The 26,801-nt window shown below is 39.1% G+C and overlaps 1 protein-coding gene across 1 annotated transcript; it reads left to right on the top strand.

The window, feature by feature from the left end:
• Positions 1-16,061: 16,061 nt before the first annotated feature.
• Positions 16,062-18,101, top strand: LOC110841553 (uncharacterized). Its single transcript, XM_087354004.1, has 2 exons — positions 16,062-16,497; positions 17,821-18,101. The coding sequence occupies exons 1-2, from the start codon at positions 16,062-16,064 to the stop codon at positions 18,099-18,101; spliced, it is 717 nt and encodes a 238-aa protein (XP_087210130.1).
• Positions 18,102-26,801: the final 8,700 nt, after the last annotated feature.

Consider the following 26,801-nt stretch of genomic DNA (forward strand, 5'->3'; position numbering starts at 1 on the left):
CCTACCTAACTTAAACAATTCTAAGATAAATTGAACTAAAATATCCTAACCTGCCATAACCTTACGTACCCTGCACTAAACTAACTTAACCTAAACTAACCTGACCGCATAAAACCTAACCTGAATTAATCAAACTGTATTCTCTGATTTTTATAATTTTCAAATGTTAAATTTTTTATTATTTAAAAATGTTTAAAATTAAAATTCCTGAAATTCCAACTTTTGCAAGAAGATTAACATTTGAAACTTTCCTAATCCTCCAAATGTTAAAATTTTGTAAACACCCACAATTTTAAAAGTGTCAAAATTGTTCAAAATTTCAAAATCCAAAAGTATAAATTTCGTAATTCCCATATTCGATATCACAGCACTTAAAATTTATATTTGAACATGTATGTTACTCTAAACTTTCTTAACCGAAACTAAACAAAATTATCCTAACAAACACGCCTGTGCCAACAAAGTCAATCTTAACATACACAGATACTCGGCTGGTTCTCACATTAGTACGAACCATGATTAACATAGTAACCACGATAAATCTTCAGAAAACCCATAACAGTATTTGTCAATGGTAACCATGTTATCTACTGTAAATAAACAAATTTCAACTATGGCTGAAATTCCCACCTACATCACGATTACCATAGTAACTCGGTAACACTGGTTGCCAATGGTAAACAAGTTTCCTCTATGGTCATCATATCGCAGCACCTCAGTGTCCACCTCATGACTTTGCTCGCCTTTGATTCCACACCAAATTTCATCCAAATCCGTCCAGTGGTTCTCGAGTTAATGGACTCGACAGACGGACAGACATGACCAGCCCATCTTGCGTTCTCGCTATGCACTTCGTTCTAAGAACGTACATAGTAACACGAAACAAAATTAATTTTTTTCTCAAAATGATGTTTGATATTAAAGCATGTACTTTCATCTGAGACATTTCTTGGCTCTGTGTATTTAACGCACTGCAAGTGAAATTATTAGTACTGTGGAGTGTTGTGTGGGCTATGATCCTCTGTGCACGTATAGCAAATGGACATTAAGACGAAATGCGAAGAACACCTTTGCTAGTCTTACCTAATTGTCCTATAATTTCGTAGATAATTCCTTCGACATCAATCTAATGGAATTGTGGACTCTTAGACTATCCGTGGCGCGGATAAACCGACGTATATTTGGTTTAAACAAAAAATAAATTAAGTGTACAAAATCTTTCATGAAATTTTGAAAGTTTAAAAAGAAAGGAATAAATACAAAAAGTGATAAACCGACGTCTATCTGGTTTAAACAAAAAATAAATTAAGTGTACAAAATCTTTCATGAAATTTTGAAAGTTTAAAAAAGGAAGGAATAAATACAAAAAGTGACATATTATTTAAGCAACGCATGTCTGTAAATAAACTAACGTACATTTTAAATTTGCTGTTTCTTGGATTTTTGCAGATTATCCCGGAAAAATAAATTTCGCTATCAACCCGGATAATCGAATCTCCTGTATAAAAATAAAACACGTAAATAAAAATATTTAAATTTTTTTTTTAGAACTCAGTATTTTTTTAAAAAAAAAGCTATCCATAATTTCTACTTTCAATACAGGAACGCACAAAGTTTGAAACTATATACATGTATATATATTATAGTTCTTTATCAACGTTTTAGACCAATTATCTTCCGGCTACTTCTACCCCACAGTTCTGAACCAGTATGTAAATTTAGGTTTATTTCCTTTGTCATTAATAATATCACAGAGATCACATGACAAAAGTAAATTAACCAAATGTTACTTGAACCTACGAAAGTGGAGTCTTCAATGTATGGGGGATTCCGTAATTTAATTATGGCTGTTACATGACGAGGGGACGACAGACTTCGCCGCCATATTACGTTATGTTGTGTAGCCTATATTCTGATCGCCAGGCGATCAAACTGTAACATTGCTTTATGGATGGTGCAGCAGAGATTTTTTGCGGGTCACGATTGCGGTCATAAATCCACCGTAGCCCCGTTTTTATCTTCCTTCTGTGTGAGAGAGAGTCGAGCATCAACTCTATGAATATTGCATGCAATTTTGTGGCTCCAGCAAAGGAACATCACATCTGACCGTCATCTGCTAGGTCCGATGGCCTTGTTTTCGTATCCCCTCTCCCCCCTTCACTTCTCATCTCATCGTTCTCCCTTGTTCTCTGTGCAGGACTTCATCCACTCTCCCCTCCCACCGATATTCTCAAGAGCAGATCTTCCTTCATTTACTCCTTTCACTACAGGTTGTACCACAAGTTGTTAACATCGTTTCTGTATCAGAAACCGATTTTAACTCATACGTTTAAGATAATCTTTCATTTGGGTTGCAAAACGGGATTTGTGTTCTTGGTTTAACGTTTCACATTCTTATCCGAATCTTAAAAGACTGTCTTGGGATGTCATTTCATAATGCGCCATGAGACGGCAATTACATTTCATTTTTTTGACGTAAATACGTCTATAAGGAAGGGTCATTCGGCAAAAAAGTGTAACGAAAAAGTGTACCTAGGGAACGTCGTGTTTACTCGGAATTGTTGTGTTACATTACTGCCGTCAACAATCCGCTTTCGTAACAAGATGGGTGACATTGAAGATAACATTACATTACATTACTATTATTTATTTTAGTGTTCTGTCTGACGACAGGTCCATATGAACAGGATCCTTCCATCCTTTTCTCGGACTGGGACCTGTTCATATACGTTCTTGGCAGATGATCCAGAAGTGGTTTTCCATTGCCTTCTTCTGTGTGTGAATGGAGTAATTGTTGGGATGCCACGGAGGAAAACTCCGTGTTGCCTAGACCACGGCCTTGCCCAACACAAGTTATAAATTCGGGCACCGCCGGGAATCGAACCAGAGACCCCAGGATTACAAGGCCAGCGTTCTAACCTCTAGACCTCTAGACCTCTATTTACGTCAAATTCTCCGGAACCATGGTTCCACTGTAACTTCTCTCGTTTACTTATTCGTTCCTTTGCTATTTTCTCTTCCCTTCCTCCCTACTTCCTCTGGAACGGGCAGGGGGTAAGTGGTGCCACCTGTTCTGATCGAAAATTCCCTTGTATTTTCTCAGTATTTCCAGCGATTTCTGAGAGGATTTTGAATTACATCAAGACTGACTCTTCCAAATCTTTGTATATTCAACATACATCAGTACCTGCCCGTTTAATTCCATCATATAAAATGCCTGCAGTCAAAAGGACGTCATTGTATAAGCTAAGGAACAATACGTAAACAATAATTTGTTCAGGTACAACGTAACTAGAATTCGCCGATATATCCACCTACAGTCACGAAGTCAATTTCAGAGTTACTTCTGAGATTATGAATCAGTTTGGCAGGATTCCTTCAACAGATGGTCAGCATATCGCAAGACCTTTGCTTACACAGGACATTAAAACGTAAGAAATAGGAGTTTAAACATACATGCATTGAGCGGAATTCGAACCCGCGATCCCAGTATCCAAACAGCTACGACCGTCGCCCTAGACATCGCGTCCTCTGACATCCGTCATGTCTGTTAATGAACGTATAAAATGTATAATTAAATTAATAACAAATGTTGGATTGTCTCTGGTCGAAACTGAGAGGACGATTTACTTGTAAAAGACACGCGATTGGCAAGTTGTATCTCAATGCACTAATACGACGAATATAAATATATTCGCCTCTATTTCATAATAGATTCTTCTATTATGGAGAAATGAAATTATGGAAAACACAATATCTTTGACGATATACATACACTGGCATAAGACCGTGAGATGCCACTAGGCCTACACGTTTTTGTAGCGAGAATCTGGAATCTAACCAAGATAATTGAATAATATCTCCTAAAATAGAGATTTTAAGAGTCAAAGGCTGTAATTTAGCATAATGATTGATTACTCAAAAGAAGATATACTCGTATTTTCTCTGGAACAAAACACAATCTTCGATAGTACATTTAGACAAGTGTCGTTGTAGGAATATTATCTCGAATACATTTTGAACGAAGTCTACAAGAAAGACAAGTTGGTATTGTTACTCGCACACTTTGGGCTGAAGACGGAACACACTGGTCTTTGAAAGTAGAACGAAAAATTAACTCTAAAATTCGGTAGCAACTTGTAATTAGTTAGCCTTATAAGCACTGTCTCAGGCTGAAGTAGTTTTCTTTCAAGTTCTGATTGCAGGCTTCTCGCGCTACTTCAACTGGCTGTCATTAGGATATATTTCTACGGAACCGGTGCTGTGGCGAGTGTACATACAGAATGGCAAATTCTACGGCTCAGGCAACCGTCGATGTTGAAGCTTCTTCGACGTGGCGCTGGAAGATTTGCTGGAACGTGACTATTTTTTCAAACGAGCTCTCTCTTTCCTTTGCCTCCTTCGAGATATAAAATGGCAGCTTCCTCTCGTTTCTTCCTTCTGATGGTGTTTCCTCGCAGAAAATTAAGCATACATCCAATGACGCAAGAACTCGTAAATCTTGTTTTCCAGCCAAAACAACAGCAATCCTTTCTCGTTCCCCTGCAACGCCTTGTTCTTAACCTTGCCCCTCCGGGCTTGTGCTGACTACGAAAATCTCCAGGACAAGAAATAAGCCGGTATTGGGTGCTCGGCGTTTCAATTTCACCGGCCGCTATCCAACACGCAGACAGGGGTGGCGTCCCAATGTACTCTCTAGACCAGTGGTATTCAACCTTTTTTGTTCGCGTACCCCCGGATATAATTTCTCTTCAACTTTGTACCCCCAAATTTGTTGGTGCATAATTCAAGTTATACATAGTATATAATCTACATCTAAAATAAATTAAATAAATTACATTACTGATTATTTAGTGTTTATCATAAAATAATATATATATTTTTTAAATTTCACGTACCCCCTAAGATGTTGGTGTATAATTCAAGTTATACATAGTATATAATATACATCTAAAATAAATTAAATAAATTACATTACTGATTATTCAGTGTTTATCATAAAATAATATATATATTTTTTTAAATTTCACGTACCCCCTAAGATGTCTTTGCGTATCCTCGGGGGTACGCGTACTCCAGGTTTCGACTCAGTTGTATTATGGGGAAAGGGACCTCTTAAGACGCTCCATGCTACAAAATCATTAATTTACTGGAAGCTGTATTCTTGGGCATACTTGATTCGACAAAATTGCGTTATTAGTGTTCATACGACCAGATGTAACTGCCTGTATCTCTGTGTAGAACAACATTTGGAATAACCTGCATCCCACTAATTTATGTTCTTATATCAGATATGTTTAATCATGCGAATATGCTGATACGCCTATCTGGCATGAATCGATCGCTATGAAATACAAAGAAAATCGATGGAACATTCAGGTGTACGAGGTGTATAAAAATAAGTGAGCAGGCCATTAGAAAAACGAGTTTCAGAGTATAAAATTTAATTTTATTTAATTATACATAATACTTTTCTGTTAATGCCGTACATTTTTAGAAATAAACAATAAAAAGTGTGGTTTGAACAAGCAACACACACGCATTTCATATTAATAATGTCATCTGTCTACACAACTTATTCATTCAGGTGTCTCATTTACCATTTTCTTATACAAGGTTTTTATTGAACTGTGAGACCTCTATTAAGATTAAAATATCTATAACAAATACTCCTTGTTATAAGATTGAAGTGCTTTTAAAATCCACGTTAAAGATTAATACAGGTTTGAACATAAAGTGTAGTTATTTAATGTATTTTTTCTTAGAAAACATTGTTATTAACGTTTTAAAAATCTGTTTTTTAAATCCAGGCAGTGTATTTGTTTTGTACAATTTAATCAAAATATTTGTCACATTTCAGTAAATGTCTCTGTGTACCTCCACAAGATGGTCTCCGAAGACCGAAATAGTTAGTGAGAATGTTTAAAATAAGACACCAAAATAAATAAGCCGTACAGGCGGATATTTCTTACTAACTAGTTGGCTTAAGGAACTCAAAGGTTCATCATCGAATTAATCAAAGCCCTCAGACAGTCCCTGTCCTGAGCCAACAAAATCCATTCGCCTTCAACTCCTATTTCAAACACTTGCTTACTTAGACGATCCGTTCTTCAGTGCCTTGATCATCTGCGGGTCTCAACTTTCATTGACTTTGATCTGTTAGACAGTTGGTAGGACTCCTTGGACGAGTGATCAGCCCGTCGAAGGCCTCTACCTGTACACAGGACAGCACAACGCAGAAAAACATCCATGGCTTGAGTGGGATTCAAACCCACGGTCCCAGCGACCAAGCGACACAAGGCCCAAGCCTCAGATCGCGTTGCCGCTGTGACGGCACTCCTATTTCGAATAATTTTTCAATTGCCGTGGTCATGCCAAACAGTCCGAGGCTCGGTAAGATTTTTCGTAAAAATGCTGTTTTTTTAAGGTGAAAGGTTGTTAGCCTCACACCCAACCCCCAAGATGGAGGAATGCTTATTCAATATATTCGCAGCTAACTTCCTTAACAGGAAGACGCCCCATGCCGTGGTTCCGAAGGACCAACCAAGTAATGTAACTTATTATTACATGGCAGAATGATGTTAATCAACACACACACGTCTAATTACATTTAAATCGGTTACCAAGAGGATTCAATTACTGAAATTAGAACAAATTTTCATGTCATTAGAGTCACTGTAGAATTAGTGTTAAGTGTTCCTGCAAATTTGTATCTTATATAACAAACGGTCGCTGTTAAAGATACATTTTTTCCATAGTTCCTCTGGAAAAACAACGCAGTCCTTTACTTCAAATGTCTTCTTATTCAGAAGAGATGTTGTCGTTTTGCATGCCGAGACACGTCCTGATCTATCGTTTTTATAAAGTGACACCCTGTATCTATAATTTGCCGTCTTGAACCTCAATCCCACGTGGTAGAGAGAGAAGTACATTTTATGATCTAGCATCTTGTTGTACATGAAGAATGTCTCGCCGATACAGAAAATGGCCTCACGCCAAACTTTGTTCTCACTTTGTTCAACGCAGTTTCCTAATTGCAGGTATTCAATGCCATAATTTTTCTTCTTATCAGCAGTTATGCTCTCGTTATGCGTATTCCGAATATGATTCCTAACGCTGGTAGCGTTACCGACCCAAGAGCAACTTAGTTTGGCAAGGCACGAGAATGGACACTTGAAGGGGCGGCAAGGACACTCCTCAGTATGGGGCCCAATATTTTCTGGGAGAAACAGCTTTCTGCATCCTCTCTCAGAATATCTGCAGGGAAACCTGATTTTTCTGACCATATTTTCAGTGAGCAGACATCTGGCTGTTGAAAATGGATATCTGCAGGTTGGGCAGTTAAAAAGTTTCTCTCTGCACTTGGAACAAATGCTATGTCCGTTCACACACATGGCGATCGGTGGTAACATGTACTCCGTACACACCGGACACTCCAGCTCATTCAGTATATCTTTCCTGACAATAACCATTTGTAGATTTCAATGTTCTGTCCTTGAAGGGAAAAAAAAAATGAATATATATATATCGGGCAACGCAAGAATAGATATATCTTCGACATCACGTGACACTAAAACTCGTAATTTCCTAAACAGAAAGACAGATTTTAACAGCATTAGTACATAATATATATCATTAGAATTCAGTATTCAGCAAATGACAATCAGTGTCAAATAGAATCACATAAACTTATTTAATAAACACTTATGTACACCTCATGAACATAAGAACGTACTGATACAGCAAAAACTTTTTATTTTGATTGTTAGAAAATAACTAATTATGAATTCAATTTTTCGACGTCAGAAACTTAGTTAAACTTTGCAAAGCTTCCACGCGTTATATTTATCTGGTGGCAAAACCCAGTTTTGAAAACGGAGTTTTAATCAGGAGAATAACTTACTTATACATTCTACTATTTATTTACTTCAATCATTTTGTTTTCTATATTACTCCATATTTATTAATGTTTTTATTTAAATCATTGCTTTACAGACTAATATTGAACATCAGATGAACCACGCCATATATAGAAAACAATACCTTCGTTCTAATATATAAGAGTAATCTGATAAGAACATTTCAATAAACTGCATAACATTGTAAATGATTGTAATTCGAGTTTTAAATTTTACCAATCTAATTTATACCTGAGGACGGTTAAATATAACCGAAACATGTCGTAAGAGACGTTCCAATTTGTAAATCGATCATTCGATGCGGAACGTGAGATGATATTTTAAATATTTTATATTTTATTATCTTATTAAAATTGTGATTTGACGGAAAATATTAAAATATTAACCTAATTCACAATATGACGCAAATATACTACCTTTACCATATATTCATTTTCTCAAAACTTTGAGTCCCAAAATACATCTAAATAATACAGATCTGTTGGAATACATTTGCAATTCGTTTACATAACATGAAAATACACAATATAATTACACAGGAAGCTTAAGGTCATTTCATCAAACTTTTGAACGTATCTAAATTATATTTAAAATGTATTTGCTACTCACTTGTATAGGCGGCTACCAAGAATCCAGGATTTATGTCATAAAATATCGAAACACGAACTGCTTCGCTGGCAGCTACCAGCAAAATTTTCGTACTCCCTCCGGCAGCAAACATTTTTCTGTGTACACAGCAGCCAAAAATCGACAGCCACCACAAAGTAACTAATCATCAATAATATAATCCCAACACTGACATTATCTCGCCGGCCGGTTCAGTCCCTTTATTTAACTAACATTTTCTAAAATTGTATTATAATATTTTTACTCACCTCAGTCTCTCTAATTAATGTAATTAATGTTAATTTCCGTTTTATTCTGTGCACTAATCTTCACGTCGCCTTCAGTGATGTTGACGTCAGAATTGAAGTTTGTGTACGTTCGTTGTCAGAGCAACGTCACCTGTCAGTTTATATAGCAATGACTTCGCTTTATAAACATTCTCTTGACACCAGATAAATTTTTATTTACGCCAAAAGGGGCGCTGTTTTTATTTAACATATATACATAGGCCCACTACTGTTTTTTGACGTGAAAACGTCTTTAAAATCGATGCCGGGTGTGGGGAGCCAATCGAGCCCAAATGAGCGACAGTTTCTGTCGAAGTAATTTCAAACGTCAATAACTCGGCTACAAATAGACATAGCGCCGCCATCTTAGTCTAGTTTTAAAGAGGAAGGATGAAAGTTTGTGTCAGTACCGCTCCGACATTCGTGGCGGCCGGACGTAGCGAACTGCGCACGCGCAAAGTGAACCCACGATTTTCGACTTTCCGGATTCGACACGTGTCCATAAACGGGATCATATCTCAGAGACTAATTATCCGATTCGAGTGAACCAAGTGTTGTTTTGAAGAGGAGTGTATATGTCACAACTCCGCTTGGCCTTCAAGTGTGTATCTCAAAAACTCAAAAAGATACGAGGCTGTGAATTTGAAAAAAGTTTGAAACTTTCCCGATTTTCTTAAAATGTCGCGATATATGAGAGAAAAGTAAAACCAGAATTACAAAAATCGGGCACGAATGCGTAGAGCACGGAATTCCAAAGAGAATGACACCGAAAACGCCGGGCCCGGACCCAAAACCAACGCGCAGTACTGCCGCGAATATAGGCAACGTAAGCGCGCTCGGACAACTCAGGCGGCATCTGACGAGCCTGGGTGAAGTATGGATGTGTACCAATTAAGAAATAATCATTTATAAAAAAATTGTTTAATTTCAATATACTATACACGATTGACGTTTTCACGAAAATAACTGCGGCAGTGTCCGACACTGCCTATCAATTTTTTCTTATCCTCAATAACATAAGCCCACTTTATATTCTCACACCTCATTTATTTAGTATCCACTACAATATTATCCTCCCATCTACATCGAGGTCTCCCTAGTGATCTACTTCCGTGAGGTTTTCTAATTATATTTTTCTGTGTAGTTCTTATATGCGTTCCGCGCTACGTGCACAGCCAATCTGTCTTCCTTGAAGCAACAGGAACAAATATACTTTTGTTTATTTTAATCTTAACATCTCTGGATATGGGACTGAATGGGAGAAAACGTTCCCTGAACACAGTTTGCTCTCAATGCATTTGCGTAATGTAATGTAATATCCTTCGGATAAGCAGCGTTTGATGTTGGGTATTAACCAATTTTTCAGAAAAAAATCCCAGCTGCCATCTTCAAGGTGAATGTGTTGTGGGGCGAGTTCTAGAAGCCTTCAATGGAGAGTTAGATTTTATGGTGTTGATTGGTGGATTGGCCGATGTAAATGGAAGAAAGGCATGTAGTTTTATTTTATATTTTTATGATATATATATATATACATATATATATACACACACACGAAATTTTCCTAATTTCCGAAGGATTCAATTTGAAGGCGTGTGTTCTGAATTTATCGCTTTCTTGATTTACTAACAAATGAACTAATTTTTTTTTTGGGAATATTTTATAAGAAATCACAAATTTTTATAGTAGAGAATAAGCCGTCTCTGTTTAACGACGTTGCTCACGCTCAAAATATGTACGTCTTGGTATTGCAATAAGATGATAAATTAAGATAATGTTTCAAATCTCATAACGAAACTCATCCAAGACCTTGTGTTTCTTCATCTTTTTCTGAAACTCCTGAATTGAATTAAACGTTTTCGTGTGTTCTGATAAGATAAGAAATAAAATCTTCCGCTCTTACTTGAAGGTGGATGTTAAAGTTATAAACTAAACCCGAAATGATTAAGAATACTTTTCGGTATTAAGTTTTACGCTTTAAAGCCTAAGCAAGATTAAATATTGTTTAATAATTCAGTCCGTACCGCCAAGAAAACATCACTTTACCGTTGCAAAAATCGACTTGTTATGCTGTTTAAGGAAGTAACCCCCGTTGACAGTAAAAATCATATAAAACCTATAAAGCAGAATGAAATGTTATTGAAGGTTGAAACAGGTCTGACATATAGTTACCATCTGGTATAAACGGTTTTAATCAAAACTGGTCTATCTAATGTGACTTTACATTATCTATTTATACACTTCGAGAACGCCCAGCATCCAGTTAGGAAGGAGGTGTTATACAACATTTTCACTTAATTAGGCATACAACTTTAATTAAGCTGGTTTGAATTATATAAATGGAAGTTACTGTAAAATCCGTTTTAGTAAATGTGACGCGATTAGATGCTTTGTCACAATTTCTTTCAGTATTTTTCTTTAGAATACGCAATCAGGAAGATTCAGAAAACAAAGACTGATTGAAATTGACAGGGACAAACCATTTCCTGTTCTGTAGTAATGATGTTAATTTATTTGGTGAGAACATAAATGTCATAACGTAACGTTAAAGCTCTTTTATATGATATTAGGGGAGTTGGTCTAGACATAATGTCATAAAATAGTAAGTACATGTTCATGTCTCAACACCGGACTGTAAAATAAACTAATATATCCATTGAATAACGTGTGTCAGTTCAGAAATTTGGGGACGACTGTAATAAATCAGAATTGCATTCACGAAAAAGAAAAAAAAATAAGATCAGACACTACATTCGGGAAATCTTTTCTCTTCTCATCGGCTATATAAAAACGTAAAAATTAAAATAACACAACTGCTGCATCGTACGTGTGTTTGGATCTGAGAGGGGTGAGATTGGCTGGGCATGTAGCGCGTATGGAGATTTGACATAAGCATGATTTTTTAAAGCTTGAATGGAAGAAAGCACACTGAAGATCTCAGCACAGATGGTAAGATAATATTAAAATAGATATTAAAAAATTGGACTTATAGATGTGGAGTTGATTTATGTAGCTCAGGATAGAGACTGGTGGCGGGAATTTGCGAACATAACAAGACACCCTCAGGTTTTATAAAATCAGGATATGTATATTTAGTAGATCTCAGATTCTGAAGTGCGAGGAAGATGGATTTAATCGCTTCTGATTTTTGAATATGAGTTTCGGATCACAGATGTTGCATTGTCTGAACGTCTGCACTTTTAATTAGTCGTAAATAATTAGTGAAGGAAGTCGATCTAAGAGCGCAAAGCTGGTTGCTGCAACATTCGAAGCTGGCCTTCACGGGTCGCTCTTGAAGAAATAGAAATCAGAAGACGAATCGAAGGGCATTTGATTAGTTTTAAAGTTCGTCAGTTTCGGCCGACGCTTGTTCTGATTTGCCGTGAGAATGCAGAGTACTACGAGACTGACTTTATTCAACAACACTATTTCAACTGTACGCGTTATCTACTGACAAAATTGTAAAGGACACAAATTGACGAAATTATGTGAGTGTGGAAGCGGGCGGTCGTGGGCTATTATAAGATATGATGCGTGGTGTCCAAGCCAAGGTAAGTGTTGGATACGAAGGAAAATGCCAACCTCTGCGGCTGTATTTACGAAAGAAGCGATCAAGTTTAAACACGCAGTGTCAATATGGTGTGTGTCAGTTCGAATTTGATGATGGAGGCAGCAAGGACCTCTGAAACGTCGGTAAACTTCTATCAGACTACTTCTGATGATGGAGGCAGCAAGGACCTCTGAAACGTCGGTAAACTTCTACCAGACTACTTCTGATGATGGAGGCAGCAAGGACCTCTGAAACGTCGGTAAACTTCTATCAGACTACTTCTGATGATGGAGGCAGCAAGGACCTCTGAAACGTCGGTAAACTTCTATCAGACTACTTCTGATGATGGAGGCAGCAAGGACCTCTGAAACGTCGGTAAACTTCTATCAGACTACTTCTGATGATGGAGGCAGCAAGGACCTCTGAAACGTCGGTAAACTTCTACCAGACTAGTTCTGATGATGGAGGCAGCAAGGACCTCTGAAACGTCGGTAAACTTCTACCAGACTACTTCTGATGTTGAAGGCAGCAAGGACCTCTGAAACGTCGGTAGACGTCTACCAGACTACTTCTGATGTTGAAGGCAGCAAGGACCTCTGAAACGTCGGTAAACTTCTATCAGACTAGTTCTGATGTTGAAGGCAGCAAGGACCTCTGAAACGTCGGTAAACTTCTACCAGACTACTTCTGATGATGGAGGCAGCAAGGACCTCTGAAACGTCGGTAAACTTCTATCAGACTACTTCTGATGATGGAGGCAGCAAGGACCTCTGAAACGTCGGTAAACTTCTATCAGACTAGTTCTGATGTTGAAGGCAGCAAGGACCTCTGAAACGTCGGTAAACTTCTACCAGACTACTTCTGATGATGGAGGCAGCAAGGACCTCTGAAACGTCGGTAAACTTCTATAAGACTACTTCTGATGATGGAGGCAGCAAGGACCTCTGAAACGTCGGTAAACTTCTACCAGACTACACGGAACAAGGACCCAAAAGAGTCATCTTAATACTCGCAGCCGTGAGAATCTCAGACCTTACTGTAATACGTTATGTACTCAGCAAGAATGTTAATGCTAACCTGTAGTTGAAACATCGTCGTTGAATAATCTAAGAAAGATTTTTATTTTCCTTGTGTGTCCTTGGAAGTAGAATGCACTGTGTAGTGATCGTGTATCTGAGCTGTGGTTGGACTACTCACTCCTGTGACGTTCATGTGATTTTTCAAATTAAGGAAGATTTCGCTTTGAAGCAAAATATTGATGGATGTCTTCTGGGTTGTTGCGCCGTGCAGTCTGGTAGAAGATTGCCAACGTTTCAGAGGTCCTTGCTGCGTCCATCATCAGGAAGATAATCAAGAAGACAGCCATCTTCAAACTCACCACCGAGTAAACGTCAAATCCTACTAACTGAACTGTTTTTTTACGGAAATGGCTCTGTGATTCGTACTCAGTATTTTTGCTGATAGCACGAAAGAGTAAGGAAACTTGTAAATAAACTCCTGGCAAATTTTGAGAAAAGAACAGGAAAAGAGGGAATGATAAAGAAGGCATGAAAGTTTCTTTCATGCCTTCTTTATCATCTTTATCAGGCATCCGTAAAACTCGCTACCAGAACGAGTAGTGATCAAATTAAGAACGACTTCTTGTGTTGTGCATTTACGGCTATTAAGTGTGAAGCCGGTATAACAGCACGCGTTCCACTTTCACTTGTTTCCTACTTGTTTAATGAAACTGAACACACGGTCCGGCTCAACTGCAGCCAAACCGAACTGCCCTCACCGGTGTCGTGGCCCACGTGTTGATCTCCCAAAGATTCTGGGCTAGTGTTTGGGCATAAGGCGCCTATGGAAATTCGATAATGACGAGCTTAATGTTGTTTACAATAAAAGAAATAAGAATGTAGTTCTGGATTTTGTCCCCGTTCACACTCGTTGGTAAATGCCAACAAAGTGTTCACTTTAGCCCTGAAGAAGGAGCTGTATTCACATGCAGAGAGCTGCATGAAGTAAGATGCGATCGGAAAGTTTCAAGACTGCGCGTATAAAAACCCGTACACTTATCTCAGGTATTAAATTCATCCATCACCCTCGAAGTAGTTCCCCTGGGAGTGAACACAACGATCCCAGCGCCGCTGCCAAGCCTGGAAGCATCCCTGAAAATCTTTCTTTGTCAGCCTGTCAAGCACCATCTGCGATTCTGCCTGAATCTCTTCTATCGTCTCAAATCTCCTTCCCTTTAGCTGAATTTTCATCTTTGGGAAGAGGAAGAAGTCACACGGCGAATAAGGAGGGTGCGGGATGACGGCCATGGTGTTTGAGGCCAAAAACTGCCGAACTTTGAGGGCGGTGTGCGCTGGCGCGTTGTCATGATGCGTCGCATGTGGAGTTCTTCCTTTAGAATCAGCTGACAGGTCCCATAGCCTATCCCAACAATGTCGCACAAGTCGTTGATGGTACGACGTCGATATTCATGAATGGCCTGCAGAATCTTCGTAACATTTTCGGGCGTTGTGCTCGAAGATGGTCGTCCAGAACGCTCGTCATCATCGACAGAGGTTCGGCCATTTTTAAAACGTGAATGCCACACAAAAGTTTGCGGACTCCCCAAATGCTTGCTTTAGCATTTCATAGGTTTCCGTAGCCGTTTTGGCGAGTCTTTGGCAAAATTTGATGCACACGCCATTCCGAAATCGCAGGAGGGTCGGTGTAATGCGCTACCAAAACGCCCGTAACTAAGAAACAAATGCTAATTTGATGATGCCGGCTGGCACACTGATTCACTATGAATGTAGGCCCAACCCCATAGCGGCAGAAGCTCGTACTACATCCGGTTCGCCCTCTATTGACACAGTCTAGAAACTTTCCGATCACACCTCGTACAGAGCTCTTATTCTCACTCTGGGTTTAGACCAGCCTGTCTGTGGGCCAGGGCACAAGATGAGAGTTGGAGAAATGTGCCTCGTGAAGACTGAGGCTTAGGGAGGCCAAGGTCCTCAGAGGACCGTAGAGCCATGGAGGAAGGTAGGAAGGAAGGAAGGAAGGAAGGAAGGAAGGAAGGAAGGAAGGAAGGAAGGAAGGAAGGAAGGAAGGAAGGAAGGAAGGAAGACTAAGGCCTAGGACGATATTAAACGTGATCACTGGAAAACTTAACAAAGAGACGAACTGCAGGACTGCAATCAAAATAGGTCAGAGGATAACTTACAAAGATGTAATCTGTGCTGAAGATAATGAAGACAAACTCAATTTGACCGCAGAAAGAATTCAGCGTGGGCCCCAGTTCTGCGTTTATTGTAAATGGACGTTCGTGTTGTGTGCCAGTGGGACACGTGCTTCATCGCGCGTTCTTGCTGTAAATGTCGCGGTCCACGCGCTTCGAGTTATGAAACCATAACATAAGCGTGTATCGTTTTCATTTGTCCTTATCAGATATTGTAAAAAAAAAAAAAATTCTCCCCAACACCAACCAAATGCCCGAAAAATCCAGTTTCATGCACCACATATTATTGACGTAATAACAGGCGAAGACTGCTTAAAAACGCCTGACAGTCCGAGATGCGTCAGTTTTCCAACTACAGCCCGACTGTTCACACCTGGATGTGTGAAATGACTACGGAAATGTTTAGGAATCGCCCTATCCTTTTTATTCTTCAAGTTACAATTTTAATATCGGCGAATTTTGTAGCCGCTTTAAGAAGTCTGCCTAGAATGGAACATGGCAAATGGAGTCCTGTTTCATTTCCGGCTGCTGATTTCGATAAATCTGCGAGATCCCAGGAAGAGACTTCTTCATCATGGACCCTATTTGCCGATAGGACAGAGTACAGGGTTATCCAGAAGGTGTTGGATGATTGCATGAAGAGTGAAGATGGAATCACGTGCCTCAAGACGAAAGCGATCTCGTTCCTGGACCGAGCGGCGAGGCTGGACAGTATCCCGTTGTTCACAGGAGTGTCGCTGGCTCGTCAACCGGAGGAGGTTGCTGAGATGCCAGCAATAAGCGAAGCTGAACTGGAGACAACTCTCCCTCGAGGTTGGAGCCACAAGAACGAGAAACTTGACCAAATGATTTACGATCGTCTGTCCAACTTCTTGGCCAACCACACGCTTGTCATGGACGTCTCAGAGCAGGCCGTCCAAGAAGGTATGATTGGCTTCGTATGAGATGAAGTCAACTTTATGTGTTCTTATAACTAGTCGAAATACCCCAAGGTCAATTGAAGTAATTCTATAATGACTTGTTAAATCAATTGGGACTATAATTCTTAAGTATGGGAAATGGATAAGGAAAACTAAAGAAAAGGCAACACTTGATAGATCTGGGCCTAGATGGGAGGATAATATTAAAATTAACCTTAAAAAAATACTATATGAGAACACCTGGTTTAATATGACTCAGAATTGAGAGTAGTGGCGGGCTGTAATGAGTACGTTAATTAACCTATTATTATTATTATAAAAGGAGGATAATTTCTTAAGCAGCTGTTTGATAATTAGTATTTGTCTCTGATTCATGGAATTAGTTAGAAAATACATACACCAATAATACTAACTTCAAGGGAGGCTGGCTTGTTGGCTGCAGCGCCGTGTAGTTTGGTAGAAGTGTATAAGTTTACCGACGTTTCAGAGGTCAGAGGAGCTCTAAAACCCAGAAGGCAGTCATCTTCGTACTCACCGCTGTGAGAACCTCAGATGAGACAAAATTTTGTATCTTATCGATTGTAGCAAGTCGGCTTCATCTCACACTGGTCTAGCTGTAACGATTTACGCTTCTTTTCTGGACCGTCTCCTTCTAAATCCATGATCATTTTCCATCTAATTCGGCGACCTCTGAACCAAAAAGACTGTAACTCATTCATTCTTTCTTTGCAAATGATGAGTTATCGATAAAAGATGTCGTTACTTATCTTGCATAGTTAACTTTAATCTCAGCCTATAAAAATCACGAAAGGTCGTGGTTGTTCTCAGTTCCTCAAGGCAAATTATGTAATAATACCCTAAATCAGAGCACGACCTCTGCCATCCACATCCTTTCCATTCGCGCATTCGACGCTGTTTAATCTGAGCTACCGGAAAGTCGACTTTAAATAAACTAGAAATAAAATTCTCAAATTGCATGGTCTTAAAGTCTTCTTTAAGGTGCTTTAACCCTGTGGTAGCATACGGGTTCGTAGGGTCAAATTGTGGTGAAGTAATTTTCTTCATGCAGTCGCCATGTTTTTATTTTTATAAGACAAAGAATTTTTTTTTAATGATTACATTGCTCAAAATCTGTGATCCTTTGTGATATCCATACTGGTTGTTGATGCAGCTGGTACATATACTTACCACCCGGCTTTAATCTGTTATTACTAAGTATGCCTGTCATGTAGTCGCTGCTGTAAATGCTAGATGTCTGATTCGGCTTCAGTTGAAACAAATGCCATGTCTGTAAGGCACTCCGACCCGAACGACGTTTTGGTTACAGGTCGGGTCAGACGTCGGAAGAAGTTGATGGGCTTCGTGCTGATGGCTCTGTCTGCAGTGGCTGCAATGGTGGGACCTCTGGCCTTCAAGAGTCTGGCAGCCTTGGCCTTCAAGGCACTGCTGGTCGCAAAGGTTGCTCTCGTGCTGTCCTCGGTCTTGGCTCTCAAGAAATTTGTCCACCACGACGACCACAACAGATCCTTGTCGCTTACGGAGAAAGCTACTGAACAGGCCCACAGAATGGCTTACAATGCCCACCTGTGGCACACCTTGACGGATTGAATGTCTTCAGAGGCTGTCAGTCGGGACAGGATAAAGTTCACGGTGCTGTGTGTCATAAGTTATTTAAAGTTTTCGTATTTTAGAAATTCTTATTTTGGCTTACTCTAAGATTTTCCGATAACAAACAATTGTGCTGTTGTTGGTGATGTGATCACTGATATAATAACGAAAACAACAAGCAATCAATTTCAACTCTGACGATTAACATTATACTTGCAAAAATTTTCAAATAACGTAAAAAATATCTTCCTGACAATACTTTTGTTTCCAAAATTGACAAGCTCCTCTGAGAGGCTTCAGGTTAGTGAACTCAGGTTAATTTATTTATTTAAATAAACAATGATACAAGATTAGAAACTGAACAGAAGTAAGTAATTTGGACTAATTCCATGAAAGCTGTAATAGGAATTATAATCATAAATGTATAACTTTGGTTTTACGGGATAACTCGAAATTGAAAAAAACCTTACCTAAAGTCAAGAATTATGAGCATAAATATTTATAGCGTTTCTTTAAAGTAGTGTATTTATTGACATTCTGAATTGTATATAAATGTAATTGAACTACCAACAGAGTGCATCACTGTCGATAAGTTTTATTACTCGTTACTAAAATAAAACTTTTACCAAAATAAAACTTTTACCATTCCCTGTTCAACTCCCATTATTTAGAGGGTGCATAACACATTTGATACCACGCTGGCCTTGTAATCCTGGGGTCTCGGGTTCGATTCCCGGCGGTGCCCGAATTTATAACTTGTGTTGGGCAAGGCCGTGGTCTAGGCAACACGGAGTTTTCCTCCGTGGCATCCCAACAATTACTCCATTCACACACAGAAGAAGGCAATGGCAAACCACTTCTGGATCATCTGCCAAGAACGTATATGAACAGGTCCCAGTCCGAGAAGAGGATGGAAGGATCCTGTTCATATGGACCAGTCGTCAGACAGAACACTAAATAAATATAAATAACACATTTATGAAAATTGCCGATGCCAATAAACTCCACAGAGCATTGTTCCCTCTTTTGCAGGTAACAGCATCTAAGCTGGTCAATGAATGTCCCAGATTTTATGAAAATATATGTTTCATTGCCGTGCTCACAAAAGCTTTTCACTTCCACACGAATCTATTCAAGACCATCACTACTGCAAGAATTGTTTTAATATTGTATTCTATGCAGGTCTCTCAAGAAGTAAATTATTTTCAGGTCTTCTGACTAAAATCCTGTATGCATTTAACATCTGTCACATACGTGCCACATACCCAGCCCATCTCAGCCCTTGAAAAATTCAGTATTGTCTCTAAATAAAAAGTAAAACTGGAACACTGAGTCTCTCTTCACTCGAATGTGAAAATGAAACTAAGTCGAGAGCCAATACGACGTTCTTGTGTTTTGGGGGCTACAAAACCTGCAATAAAAAATAATTTTGCTTATTCGCAAATACACGCACGCATGCGTTGTCTCGCTCTTACGCAGTCATACGTATTATAAATAGCATAATTACGTTATTGCAATGAACATTTTTCACCGAGATTAAAATTCCATACAGACAGACCTCCATCTAGTATCGAAGACTTTGTCTCAAACCTCCGGTCCGTGCCCTTAGTTTAAAATTCGTCTGACGATGTTTTCTTGTCTGACATCACACGAACGGAATTGATAGGCGACGGAAACTTTCCTGATGAGTATGAATCAATTTTTTAACATTTTCTTGTTAGGATTCACGAGAAACATGCGAATTAATGTTCTGCTCGTGAATACGTCATGTTTGCATCTGAACAGCTCAGGGCAACTCATCGAGTATAATTACCAGGTTACGAGCTGGATGATCAGGGTTCATTTCCCGGCGGGGAAGGGCAGATCTCTTTCCTACGACGTCCGGACCGACTCCGAGGCCCACCCGGCCTTCTATCCAAGGTACACGAGGCTTTCTTTTCGGAAGTAAAGCGGCCAGAACATGAAACTAGCCAGTCACGTGCATTTAGTTTTGATGTTATGGTCGACTTCTTTTCAGATACAGAAAATTTCCTTAATAATTGCATGATTTTCGGGATTACCATCTGTTATCTGGATGATACACTTAATACCGCGGTGTTGGTAGACCTGGAATTTTGCACGGCTGTCACGTTGGTACTACTAAACGTAAACAAGTTAAAAGCAGAAAAAATAATTTTTAAAACCTTGCATACCGTGTAGTGTATTGGAAAATAAAATAAGTGCCCTCTAGTACCAAATTTCGTAAAAATCCGTCTAGTACCTCGAAAATATTGGGAGGGGCAGACACGCTGATTTAACAGTGCTAAAAGAATGTCTTTTATTACAAATCAGGCTACAAATTAGCAGTAATAATCTGTTTATTTCTAAATTATCTTTCTACTTTTGCTAGAAATTGTTTTATAAAATAAATATAAGGCCTAGTAGGATGATGGCGCAGAAGTGGCGAATACAGATGGTACGGCCGGGGAACACGGTGATATATCCGATAGGAATGAGGTAGATAAAAGCAGATAAACACAGGATAAATGCAATGCTCTGAATTAGTAAGATTCCAATTTCAATCCTTCCTTCACTGCCTAGTGAAATGCATTTAGTGATGCCATTCGGTTGTTAGAATCCATACATTGAAAGAGACAGAATGAGGAAGAATGATCCTGTTCTATTTAAACACGTAAGCGAACCTGGCCGATACCTCTGAGCGTGTTACGTGCCAGTTCGTGTCCCTTACTCAGCATTCAACTGAATGAAGACGACTTGGGGTCGGCGCAGTGATGCTTCTTTATCGGAAGACAGGGCTTCTAAAGGCAGTCTGACGGCCGCTGGTTCATCAGGCATCGTACGGTCAATGGCATTCTGGCCAAATGACGCAAAACCAAAATCCCTCCTTCTCAACGACTCTAATCTCAAAGAAATATTTTCAGAGAAGACGTGGTTATACTGCTGGAACCATCAGGTTATATTCAAGTTCTTTGTCGTGACGGTTTTTAAAATTATTATGATACTTCTTTTAGACGTCCATTGACTATTACTTAATTATGATGGTAATAATTAACTTTGTCTTACGGGCCCTGTAGACTTGATACATTCTTTCACCTGGCTACAGAATCAGAGCTGTGACGTAATGAATTTCTTTATTTTAAGTTCTTATAATTGGTCTAATTCAGATAACAAAAACGGAAGTTGAAGCATGTTATCTGAAACAGTTTTCCGTTCTAAACTATTTAGAAACTCTGTAGTTAAGCAATGTTAATTAAATACTGAATTACTTGGGGGCCTTCATTATCTGAAGACAGATATCTTCTGGGTTGTAGTGCTGTGTAGTCTGATAAGAGTTTGCCAGCGTTTCAGAAGTCCTTCGTGGAAGCATCAATGATCTCTATAACATTAATAATCATCAACTAGACTAAACGGAGTTACAACTGAACAGACAGCCTACATCGTACCTGCTCACCACTTTGAAAACCTCAGATTCTACTTCGTTATGAGTTCATTAGCAGATCGGTCACTTCTCGCAGTTAACACAGTTTATCTGCTCGTGTGACTTAAAGGCAGGTAATATCTTGATCTGTAAAATTGGCGTCATCTGCTCAAGAAAACCATGCAATATGAAATTGGCAAGCATATAACAGAGCCTCGTTAAACCCAGGCACAAGTTTCTATGTACGGACGTACATCCAATATTCTCCATCCATTCAGACAAAAATACACTAAAAATTTCGTGACTTCGACTGAGGACAGAATGCTGATTAAGAATACTTAGTCCTAAGAGAGTGGAGCTTCATAAATGTATTTTTCACCAAATACTATTCTGGTAATCATATGAAGGAGAATATGATGGGATAGGCATGTAGCACATACAAGACAATTGAATAAAAAATTTCTTGGATATTATCCATCGTCTAGTAAATATAAAACGTAAAACGACGTTTCGGAGATGGGACTCTATCTCCGTCTTCAGGTTCCTACACAGAGTCCCATCTCCGAAACGTCGTTTTACGTTTTATATTTACTAGACGATGGATAATATCCAAGAATTTTTTTATTCAATTGACTCTTCACCATCGTCAAGAAGTTTTAGATTTGATATACATACAAGACAACTGAGAAATATATAAATTCGAAGTTTTAGTAAGAACATGGGGGGAGGAAGATAAACATTTAGAAGAGTTAATAAAAGATGGGTATATATATATATATATATATATATATATATATATATATATATATTAAAATTTACGTTGTGAGTATGTGGACCAGATTTATCTACTCAGGAGAGGGCACAGCGGCGAGCTCTTGTGAACACGGTAGAGTTTCTTGAAAGAGTAGCCGAGTCTACTATCAGCTTCTCAAGATGAGTTCTGCTCCATAAGTTTGTAAATTGTGGAACTTGGATAAGCACAGAGAAATCGATGTCATACATACATTTTACAGACAACTGGAGACCCCTGTTTTAAGGATTGCGGGGAACTGTGGGGGAGTTTGCCGTTGACCAATTCCAGTCAGGCAATAGTTGTCTCTAAAATAAGAAATAGAAAAAACGCGAAGGGGGGCGGGGAGGTATCGAAGGGCATAAGCCTGCATGTTGTATGTGCAACTTGCTTCGTCAGACAATGAATTAAAGATGACACCGAACGGAGAACAAATTGATTTGATAAAATTACTGGTGTGTCTGTTGCGCGCAAGTCCAGCGCGGCTCCAGCGGTCGGTGGCCCTCTGTCTCCGTCTCTTTCTTCTCTCTGGAGACTCCAGGTTACCGGACATCGCTGGAATTGAGACTCGATTTTCAAGACGTGGACAAATTGACTATGGTTTGGATGCCAGGGGACTCTGTGTGTGCTGGGGACCAGTTTGTTTTGAAAAGTAGCGACGTGGACTCGCAGTAACCAACATATGCTTTGGGGAAATGTTACGACAGCGTTGTGCAGTTCACTGGGTGGACACAAGCTAACTTGCACAAGGAGTGAGGAATCTGTCTGAGGCACATAGCTTCCCAGTGACATCTGGAAACAGCTTTCCAATTGGAGTTACACAGGCCAACTTGATTTGCTCGTTTTAAATACCCATGGAACGAGAAAGAGTTAGCGAAAATCCCCATTCGCTTACAGGAGGAAACCCACTTACATAACCCTCTCTGTCGACACTATTCATTGTACATGTGTCTACTTGGAATATAAATATTATATTTTAATATCAGCTTAGATCAAGTCCTTCGAAAGTGTCACTGACTCCGGACACTAACGAATGCCAGTAAGAAGTGAGAAATTTTTGTCTTGCTGTCTCCTATCTGAAAACGTGAAAATTAAAATACAAATAAAATAATACCCGTTATTTTATATGAGCTGAAACTTTATCTCTCATCGTGGAAAAACACAGATTGAGGGTATATGAACTATAAAAACAGGAAGGGACAAGAAACATATGCAAAATTTTAATTGGAAAACCTGATAAAAGAGACCACTTGGCAGATCGTATAGAAAGTGATCGGCAAGGGTGTGAATAGGATTTTTAGGGTCAGGCGTGGGACACATGGCGGGTGACGTCTATCTGTTCTATGAAAGGTGGAATAATTATGGAATAGCTGAGCGTCTGTCAGGTTCTAAAGGACTCTCCTATGTGTAGCTAATAAGGAGACATCACAAAGTAACGCTGCCCTGTATAATAAATCAGCAAACTTCAGCGAAGTCAAAGGAAATATTTTTATTATATTTATGTCTATGCGGTATCCATTGTGTTTATTAAATTATTCGATTCATTAGTCTCGAAACTTACAATGTTTCATCGAAAACTGAAATGAATTAACTACAAATCGCCGCTCGGGGCCGTCCTCATTCTATATTCAAGAAGTTGTGGCTTTGATTTCCGAACCATAGACACGTTCTTCGTGGTTTTATTCAGTTCTTCAAAAACCGTAATATCAATTCATAACAAATTAAGACCGCTTATCTCTGAGGCCATCAACAAAATCACCCACAGTTTAAGCTGTGCAACTTACTCAGTCGAGATGGCGTCGTAAGACAAACAAAGGGATATATAGCACAAACGTCAGTGGACGGTGGTTGTTCTGATAAGTAGGAAATATAATTTAGAGAAAAATTGTGAAAACTCGCGGTCTATTTGAAACTATCGACTATGAACTCGCCAGACCTGAAGTTTTTTCGACGAGTGGTTGTCGGGATTGGTTTTATTCGGGAGTTCCTGGTTTCGACTCTGGTGCCAGCTAATTTAACTGACGATTTCTGTGGTCTACCACAGTACCTCGAGTGGAGTTGTACTGAGACAGTGTCTTAAAATGAGCCACGTCCCACGAGTGGGTTACCTGACACCGCTGACAAGTTTAATTAAGAATGACGTAATTTATGTCGTGTTGAACCCTGGTCGTACGACATGTGACACCGCGTTCTGTACACTTTATCCTAATCTAATACTTCTTGAACACATTCTGATCAGAACGTGTTTAACGTGTGGTAATCGGCGAAGACTCACGTGTACTGAAGCAAGCGTTAAAGCCTCATTCCCAGTATCCGTAATAAGAATCTCACCTCCCGACTCTAATCTTCACGTAACCAAAGGCTACGTGCGTCCACGGCGCAAACCTTGTTAGCAGCATCTCCACGCCGGATTTAATAACTCTCTCCTTCCACTCCTCCAATTTCCCGGCCTTTATCCACAAAATTAAGATGCAAGCATTCCCCATTCCACTTTCCCCCTGCCCATTCCTAGTTTTCACTCGGCTTTGCCCTAGCTATGAGATTTGGGAACTGTTGGTGGGGACAAAAGGACTTTCATTACAACCCGCCTTCCCCTCTCCCTTCGCATATCCTAGAATCTCTACTACTACACATAATCCCGACTATTAAAACACAGGAGAAGTGATAACGAGGACAGAAGATTTGGATGCGATCACAATTCTTCTCTCATAGTGTGTCACGCAAACAGGCACACGTACTCCTACGTTCTAAAGACGAGTTTAACTAACATTCTGACTTTTAATACGGAGGCTAAGTCTACAAAATAACGCTGAAAAACTGAGTTATTCCTCGTGTCTCCTTACCAAAAAAAATAGGACAAAATCTGATAGAGATTTTGCATCGTATTTTCCCGTAAAGTTTGAACATAAACGAGAAATATTCACCAAGATATTTATAATAATCTGGTTTATATTAAAATAGTTTAAAACAAATTAAAAACTAAACACTTCTCTGACTAACGTAAAACACATTTATCAGTAATGGCGACCTTATAGGCCGACACGCGTCTGGTTCTAATCTGTTTTAATAATAACCAGTTTTTGTTACATATGATTAAGGCAAGAATTAAAAATAAAGGAATGGTATAGGGAATTACACACTGAGAAGTGTCATAATTTGTGAGCTGCGTCGAATGTTAATACGGCGGTCAAATTAACGAGAATGAGGTGGACTAGGCATGGAAGACATCATAAATGCACACAGAATTTTATGAGTGAAGTTAAAGGACCACCGGCAGCATAGATTTCAGGTTAAGAAGAATATTTAAAAATTAGGTTGTACGCTTTTGTTAAAATTAACCATCACCCAGAGACGAAAGATAAAAAGAAGTGTCTCTGAACAAGGCCCTGCAGGGACTCAAACTTTTTGAGGTTTAAAGATCACAGCTTTGCCATCAGTTGTAACACAAATGGTCATTTTTTAAAAAAAAAAAATAAATAATTTTTAAAATGATTTTTTCTGACTGAGGATAGGATCTACTGGCAGGTTTTGTGACCACGGCGATGAACATTTAATTTCCATTTTCGCCAGAGAATTTCTTGTCCAGCTGAGCGACTAGTGACTTCAAAACGATCTTGAACCAGAATCCACTCATCTTTTTTTTTTTTTTTCTTTTAAGGGGTTTCCCCAACAAAATTCAGTACGCATTCTGCCTCTGTTCATTTCTAGTCACGTGGCCAGCACACCTCAGTCACTAAGCTTTAAGTATTTAAACAAAAGTAGGCAACTTGTGAAGTTTCTCGTTGCTTAGTGACTCAATTACTGACGCTTTGTTACATTTTCCTCGATCTCTTTGTTAGTCTCTTATTTTCTCTCTTTCATTCTTCGTTCTTCCTCTGTCTGCCTCTTTCTCTGTGCATATATAATCCGATTTTAACCCGTGCTGCTAAAGAAAATGCGATATTAAACACCTAAAAATAATCTACTAACATATAAACGTAAATATTTCATTTTTACTCATAAGCTGTCTCATCCTGTTCTGGGCTACACAAAGTTGAGTAGAAGTGTCTGGACCACCCTTCATCTAACATTGTCTCCATCTCACTCACAACATGCAGATATAAAGCTCCCAATTTTGTTTCCAATCCAGCGTCTCAAGTCTTCCTCCCCCCTCCCCTCCACAGCGTCATCTTACCCTCCCCCTCCCCCAGAAAGATCTCTCGACCGCGTGGAAACGAACAGGAGATTACAACATCTCGAATTAGGAGCTACCAAAAAGAAAATGAAGAGGTGGCAGGTCCTAACACTGCCATTACAGCTTGTCGATGGGTAGGCAGTTCCATACGAGAATGATTTAATGCAAGATCTTAATAAGAAAGTACAGAAGCGAACTGACGCTATAAATAGAAATGAAATGAAATGCGATGAATAGAAGGATTAATTTGCTTTCTGCATAGCTGAACAGGTTCTACAGGAATGTAATGACTGCGTTCCCTTTAACAGATAACGAGGG

Source organism: Zootermopsis nevadensis, unplaced genomic scaffold (genome assembly GCF_977971745.1).
Source record: "Zootermopsis nevadensis isolate Lab colony 2312 unplaced genomic scaffold, Znev_1.0 Znev_ptg000022l, whole genome shotgun sequence".
In the NCBI taxonomy this organism is placed as follows: Eukaryota; Metazoa; Arthropoda; class Insecta; order Blattodea; family Termopsidae; genus Zootermopsis; species Zootermopsis nevadensis.

Excerpts from the sequence above, each read along its gene's own strand:
- LOC110841553 (XM_087354004.1), top strand. The coding sequence starts at position 16,062 with ATGGAACATGGCAAATGGAGTCCTGTTTCATTTCCGGCTGCTGATTTC. Across the intron at positions 16,498-17,820 it reads AGAGCAGGCCGTCCAAGAAG|GTCGGGTCAGACGTCGGAAG; the intron begins GTATGATTGGCT and ends TTTTGGTTACAG.